At 41.4% G+C, this 7,492-nt stretch overlaps 1 protein-coding gene across 1 annotated transcript; it reads left to right on the top strand.

The window, feature by feature from the left end:
• Positions 1 to 1,999: 1,999 nt before the first annotated feature.
• LOC136631687 (nicotinamide N-methyltransferase-like) lies at positions 2,000 to 6,041 on the top strand. The gene is made up of 3 exons (XM_066605978.1): positions 2,000 to 2,129; positions 3,076 to 3,283; positions 5,274 to 6,041. The coding sequence occupies exons 1-3, from the start codon at positions 2,000 to 2,002 to the stop codon at positions 5,701 to 5,703; spliced, it is 768 nt and encodes a 255-aa protein (XP_066462075.1). The 3' UTR covers positions 5,704 to 6,041.
• Positions 6,042 to 7,492: the final 1,451 nt, after the last annotated feature.

Raw genomic sequence — 7,492 nt, 5'->3', positions numbered from 1 at the left:
TTCTTGGAAATTATTATTTTTTTGCATTGCTGCATTTAAAGTCCATAGCTTTTTAATTTTTTTATTGATGGAGGACAAATAGTGTGTTCAATCTATTGTACAGGTCGTTACAGATAATATATATATATATATATATATATATATATATATATACACATATATATATATATACTGTATATATATATAAAGATGAAAGCCCTCACTGACTGACTCACTGATGACCTGACTCACTGACTGATTGACTCGCCACTAATTCACTAACTTCCCGATGTCGCACAAACATGAAATTTGGCATGAGCATTCTTTCGGTCTTAAATAGGAAAAGTAAAGGGGTCACAACTCAAATTCGATGCCAAGTGCAAAAGTATTGGCACCCCTATGTAATGGGTGTCGTGCAAACATGAAATTTGGCATGACCATTCTTTAGGTCCTAAATAGGGAAAGTAAAGGGGTCACAACTTGATTATTATTCAATGCTAAATGCAAAAGTATTGGCATCTTTATGTACTGGGTGTCATACAAACATGAAATTTGGCATGACCATTTTTTAGGTCCTAAATAGGAAAAGTAAAGGGGTCACAATTTGAAAATGCAATGCTAATTGCAAAAGTATTGGCACTTATATGTAATGTACCTAATCTGATTCTCTAACTTCCTGGTGTCATACAAACATGAAATTTGGCAGGAGCATTCTTTAGGTCCTAAATATGAAAATAAAAGGGGTCACCACTCGATTATTCAATGCTAAGTGCAAAAGTATTGGCACCTCTGTGTAATGTACCAAATCTAATTCTCTAACTTCCCGGTGTCGTACCAACATGAAATTTGGCATGACCATTCTTTAGGTCCTAAATAGGAAAAGTAAAGGGGTCACAACTCGATTATTATTCAGTGCTAAGTGCAAAAGTATTGGCATCCTTATGTACTGGGTGTCATACAAACATGAAATTTGGCACGACCATTTTTTAGGTCCTAAATAGGAAAAGTAAAGGGGTCACAACTCGAAAATTCAATGCTAATTGCAAAAGTATTGGCACTCCTATATAATGTACCTTATCTGATTCTCTAACTTCCCAGTGTCATACAAACATGAAATTTGGCAGGAGCATTCTTTAGGTCCTAAATAGGAAAAGAAAAAGGGTCACCACTTGATTATTCAATGCTAAGTGCAAAAGTATTGGCACCCCTGTGTAATGTACCTATTCTATTTCTCTAACTTCCCGATGTCGTACAAACATGAAATTTAACATGACTATTCTTTAGATCCTAAATGGTAGAAGTAAAGGGGTCACAACTCAATTATTCAATGCTAATTGCAAAAGTATGTGCACCCCTATATAATGTAACCTCCCAGTGTCGTACAAGCGTGAAATTTGGTGCGAGCATTTTTTAGTTCCTAAATGAGGACAGGGGGAGGCGTGAAACATTCTGCCGAGGTGCATCAGTACATGCAGTCTGAGGAGAATCTAATGCTCCTCTACGTGTATACATATTTTATCTCTTGGTTACTCTAAAGTAACCTTGACTTCGTAAAAATTTATGCGCAAACAACACGTAAACACCTGTATCAAATTAACTCGGGCAAAGCCGGGTATATCAGCTAGTGTTATATAAAGAGGGGAAAGAGCGCAAAACAAGTTGTTTTTGTTACATTACTTTTTTGGGGTACATTTTTTATGCTCCAGTATGGGACTTGAACTAGAAAAGCTATGATCCATATGATAATGAATTATCACTTAAAATAGGGATCATAGACCTGGAAACCACTGTCTGCTGTCCGGTTGATATATCGCCAATTACATACTTTTAACGTTAGACTTTTCCCTAAAATCACAGGTGTCAGATGACACAAATTACATATTTATAACAAACATCAACATTGTATCTCATGATCGCTGCAAAAAACATGTGTAAACTTTAGTTATTGACACTAGTTGAGGGTGTTGGGAGTCTGGGAGTATAAAACTCAGTGTACACTCCTAATAGCGTATTTCTGAAGATGGAGAAGGCTTACTACCCCACACTCAATAACAGCAAAGAATTTTATAAGACGTTCTACTCCAAAGATGCAGATCCACTTACAGAGGAGGTCACTCTATGCCCTGCGCGGAAATTACTCGGCATATTAGGTAGAGTTTAGACTTCTTCCTAAAGTTTGTTGCTGACCTATCTGCTATAGAACTGGTTTCAAAAACAGCATTTTGTGAAAAAAATATATTCTTATTTTTGCTTTATTTTGCTTTTTTTCCAGTATGTTTTAAGTAATAACCAAACAGGCATGTTTTGCATTGTTTTCTAGTTGCATGCAGGTGATATTTCTGTCCGATTTTCAGACCGAAAAATCAGTCCAAACATTGGACAGAAATAGCACCCCTTCATTAGACTGGGTGAATGCATGCAGGCTTAAAAAAATAAATAAATAAATAACTATTCTTTTTGCATTCTCGGATGAAAATAACCCATGTACATGTGTGAGATCCTGTACATTGGTCAGCACACAGACCGGATGAGAATATGTGGTGTTCTTTGAGGCATTTAAAAATGCTTAAAAATAAGTGTGTGAAGGTGGCCTAGAAGTAATAGAAGGGGTCGGGGTCCTCATGTTGATACCCCCATCAGCTCCCCAGGGCTCTCCTCTCTGGACACCCAGCAACCTCAGTGACTGCAGAAAGCAAAGTGCTATTGGAAGTCTGACATAGTCTACAACACATCTCCTGTCTCATCAGAGGGTCAACCTGCAGCTTTGTCATTTCTCTGTGCTTTACACTGCAGCTTTGAACCAACAGGACAGAGGTACCTGCTTAAAGGGGTTGTCCAGTACCCAATAATTTTTGAAGTTAAGTAACAAAAGCAGGGGTACTTACCTGTCCTCTGGCCTGGTGATCCAACACTGCAGTTCCTGCGGTCCTCCCAATCTTTCTTTGTGGAAAGACAGCGGGCTTGCTGAGCAATTTAATAGTCTACAGCATTATGAATATAGAGAACACATTAGTAGATAGCTGTAGCAGGTTTATTGTAGATCATGTGACATATATATATGGAAATGCTCTTTAACTGTGACATTTTCTATTCCAGACAGCATTTGTGGAGGCTCTGTGATTGAGCTAATTACGGGTCTAGGCATTTCCCCCCTCCTAGTACTGCTAGACACCTGCCATGACATCACTGTGTTAAATGCAAATGCAGATAACGTTGCAGAACTGGAGAAGTGGAGACAGAACCAGCCGGATGCATTGGATTTCTCCCATGGGATGCAGAAAGTTTGTGATCTCCTCGGCAGCAGGTGAGGAATGATAGATTGTTATTGGACTGAAAAGGAAGGTCTTAGTGATATCACTGACTCTCATCAGCAGGCCCAAACTGGCAATCTGCCTGATTGGGCAGGTTCCCGGTGGGCAGTGCTAGTGATTGACTCAGGGGAAGGGCCAGGTTTGTGCAGCTGTAGCTCTAGGTGAGGAATGATATAAATTGTTTTTAGAGTGAAAAGAAAGATCTCAGTGTAGTGACTCAGAAGACTACTACAAATCTCTAACGAGAAACTGAGGTAGTTTTGGCGCTTACCCCAGCAATGCCCCTGATGAGTAAGGAAGTATACCTAGCAGCAGGGTATGATAAACCCTTTCTATTGATTGCAGGCAGTGATTCTTCTTATTGGTCTGTTAGTCAAATGAGAGAAATAACCTGATTGGCCAGAAGCCAGTGGTGTAAAAGCAATACAGAGGTTGAGATTGGAGGATCATTTGCCTAAGCAAAGGAAGGTCCTGCTGAGATAGACCTGCAGGGGTAGGGCATGTGCGAGGAGCCGAGCAGAGCGATTTAAAAGTGAATCTAGAGAGCAGGGTAAGCTACAAGTTGGCGACAGAAGATCCCGTCAGCGATCTTTTTGGAGAGTGAGAAAGTGCAGGAAACGCCTTAAGACCAGAACAGAGTGGGAAAAGTGGAGGAGAAGCGTGTAAAGTGAATTGGAAGGTACCGGGAGTACTCAGCCAAGCCTCAGGACCTGAAGCAACCAAATCTGAATCCAGAACCCTGAGTGGAATTGGTCCTTAGCACTTATTTGAAAAATCCAATTGCGCTCACATTCAGTTCAACCAATGGTTTAATGCTAAATCTCTCCACAGTCTGCAGTTTTCCGCTATCTCTTCTTATATACAGATATACTGCTGTTTACTAGTATCTATGCAAATGTGCTTTTATGAAAGTTGTAAATCCGTAGATATCTACAAGTGTTAGTAAAAGTGAACCTTATTGATTCAACCTAACTCTCTGCTTCTGCATTATTGCTATTAATCCCATCATTGTGCTAGACAGCACTGGTGTTACCATTATCATTCACAGTAAAAAAGCATAAACACCCCTTTAAACCCCTGCAGTTGCTATTGACTGAGGAAAGTGTTGGTGATAACCAGCAATCAGCCTCACCGGGCATTTTCCCGATGGGCAGTGGCAGCCATTGAATCAGTGGGTAGGCCCAAATTTGTGCATCTGTGGTTCAAAACAAAAAAATAATGAGCAGCCATGCAACACTTATGCCTCTGACTCAGACTGTAGCCAGTGCATGTAACTTTTCCAATCCCTAATTAAGACTGACCTGCCAGCTGACACTGGCCGAAGCATCAGGAGGGCACTCTGTGCAGGCGTGCAGCCAACATCAGGACACTGTTAACACTGCCTCTGCTCATTATAGGTGGCCATGTAAGCTCCACCTCCCAACAAGTCCTTTGCCACTACTACTTAGGCTGCTGGGTCAATAAGTGGGCAGCTGGTCTGATATTAGTTGATTGGAATAATTAGTGGGCTGCTGGACCGAGTAGTGGGCTGCTAGAATAACTAGTAGATTGCTAGCACTATGGGACACCAGTGCCACACGCCCCATGAGCATTTATGCTTCTGGCAAGATCTACTCTGGCTCTCAGCCAGCTTCCGCCTCAGTGTGGCAGGAACTGCCATTTTCATGTTGCTTCCTGTCACACCCACAGGTGTTATCTCTTGTTTCTGCAGCCTGAATGCCTGTCTTCCACCCTCTGCAGACCATTATTTGTTCTGTACTCCTAATATATATATATACTTGGCAGGTACCACAAGCCACAGATCCCCGTCGATCAAATAGTGATGACTGTCACTTGTAAAAGTCCAGAATATCCCTTAAATGGTCGTTTTACCCCTTTCCCCCATTATGGTGTCTGTGAATGACGTGAATGACAGAATCGGATATATTCTATGGAACTGATAGTCAAAGATTGTCCACTGCATTATTTGTATCTGTGTTTCAGAGAAAGAGCTCAGGAGCTGGAGGGAAAACTGAGAAAAAAAGTGAAGTGCATCCTCCACTGTGACTTCACCAAAGAAAACTTCACCGACCCTCATGTACTTCCGAAAGTCGATTGCGTCCTCAGTGTTTGGGGTCTTGGCCCAGTCAGCAAAGACCAAGCTTCCTACACTGAAAACATGAAGAAGATGGCTTCACTGCTGAAGGTCGGGGGAAAGATGGTGATGATTGGAGGGCTCAATGCTAGTCATTTCACAATTGGGGAAATGAAATATTACACGCTGCTCTACGATGAGAAGACGGTGAGGATGGCGCTGACAGCTGCAGGATGCTCAATAAAAAGCTTCCAGGTTGATGACAGTAAAATTCCGCAATACTATATAGATAATACTCACGTCAACGTTGCTGTGGCTGTAAAAGAGCATGACGTCTAAAACTGTGACGACTTCTGAGTGTGATTTTAAAAGGGTTGTCCCACTTCCAGTTGTCTAGCTGTAGGAAGCAAACAGCTCCATACAATGTGCACTGGCCAGGGCTGGTATAGCAGGCTGATTATCATTCACTTAAGTAGAACTCAGCCTGCAATACCAACCCGGGCCACTGTGCAATCTACAGAGCTGTCTGCTTCCTGCAGCAAAACAGCTAGAAGTGGAACAGCCCCTTTAAATATTTTCTGGAATGGTGAGGAGCTGTGTAGGAGTACATAATGTCTCTATGCTTATGTAATAAATGAGCCTGTCATTCGGTCTATAATAAAATCGCTCTAGCTGTCTCTTATCTTCTCCTCTTTATAAGTCAGAATGGTTTAGGCTACACATGAGCTGGGTACCCCATTACTGTTTGTGAAACAAAAGCCCTGCATGCATCCCTTCATGAATTTCTCACTGAGCTAAATTACCCAGCAGGCCTTACTGACAAGTATCTCAGTAGGCAGCTATTAATGACTGTCTATATTAGTTATAAATAGAAAAACTTCAGGAAAGCGCCTCAGAGTTTCTTAAAAAACTGATTCTGGACTCACCTGGTGTGGATACCTGTATCCTAGACAAACTGGGTGTCCAGGAGCCTCTCCTGTGGTCCCAATGACAATTCTCAAGGAGTCTCTTCCTATGCTTGTGCATCCACTTATAAAGGGAAGAGCAGCATGGATTTCAGGGATCTTTTAACCAGATCCTCAGGGTATGAAAGCAAAAGAATAAAGAAGGTCAAAAAAATCCTGCGCTCATAGTAGGAGCATATGTTAGAAATATAACCAATGTGGCAACATTGGTCATAAACCAAAAACTTACATGGAAGGAGGGGGAAAAGGTAAACACAGAAGACCCCTCCTAGAAATGGTAAACCTTGTTACATCCAAGTTGTCAGGTGGAGACGCAGGGAACGCCAGCCAGGATAGTATTTTTTCAGTTATTATTTATTTGTTTGAAATAGAAGGTAACAAACAAAAAACCTGGCAACGCGTTTCTGTGCACATAGGCCCCTTCATCAAGCCATATTAGTCATAAAGTCTTTTCAATCAGGGGTGGATACTGACTGCAGATGGTCACTATGCAAGAAGTAAGTCTGCAGCTACAAAACCATCAGTCTTGATGGTGACGGGATTACCTGATGCTTGAGCACATACTGTAGCAACATGCGTTTCCTCAGGTTATAGGGCCTAAGGGTGGTTCTACACGGGCGAGAAAATCGTGTGATTTTCGCCTGATGCGAGAGTCAGTAAAAAAGCAGATTATGAAACCAATGATTTACAATGCTTTCCTTCCTATTAGCGATATTTTCACTCATGCGATGTTGAGTGAAAAAAAAATCATAGCATCTCCTTTCTTTCCGCGTTTTTTTTATCTCCCAGTTTTTCTTACGGAGTCTCCTTTTTATTGCAACACAACAAACATTAGATCCGATTTTAACATTAGAAAGTACTATTGACAGTTGCGATTAAAAATTACGCGTTTTATTGCGCAATTTTAGCGCGGGCGGAAGCAATGTGATGCGAGATTATTCTTAAAAAAGCATTGCTGTTGCCCAAACATCACGGTGACAAAGACATGATTTTTCTTGGTGCAAAAAACGCAATCGCCCTGGGGATGATGGGCATGTTGTGTGTGCACGGGTACAGTGTTCTAGTTTGTTGCAAAGATGCTCGATGGGATTAAGAGACGGACTTTGGGCTGGCCAATGAAGGCTATAGACACTCTGCTCCTCAAACCAAGCTTTAATACAACG

The sequence above is a fragment of the Eleutherodactylus coqui genome, chromosome 6 (assembly GCF_035609145.1).
Source record: "Eleutherodactylus coqui strain aEleCoq1 chromosome 6, aEleCoq1.hap1, whole genome shotgun sequence".
NCBI classification, from domain to species: Eukaryota; Metazoa; Chordata; class Amphibia; order Anura; family Eleutherodactylidae; genus Eleutherodactylus; species Eleutherodactylus coqui.
The sequence above is the reverse complement of the archived record's forward strand: the minus strand, read 5'-3'. Positions and strand labels throughout refer to the sequence as shown.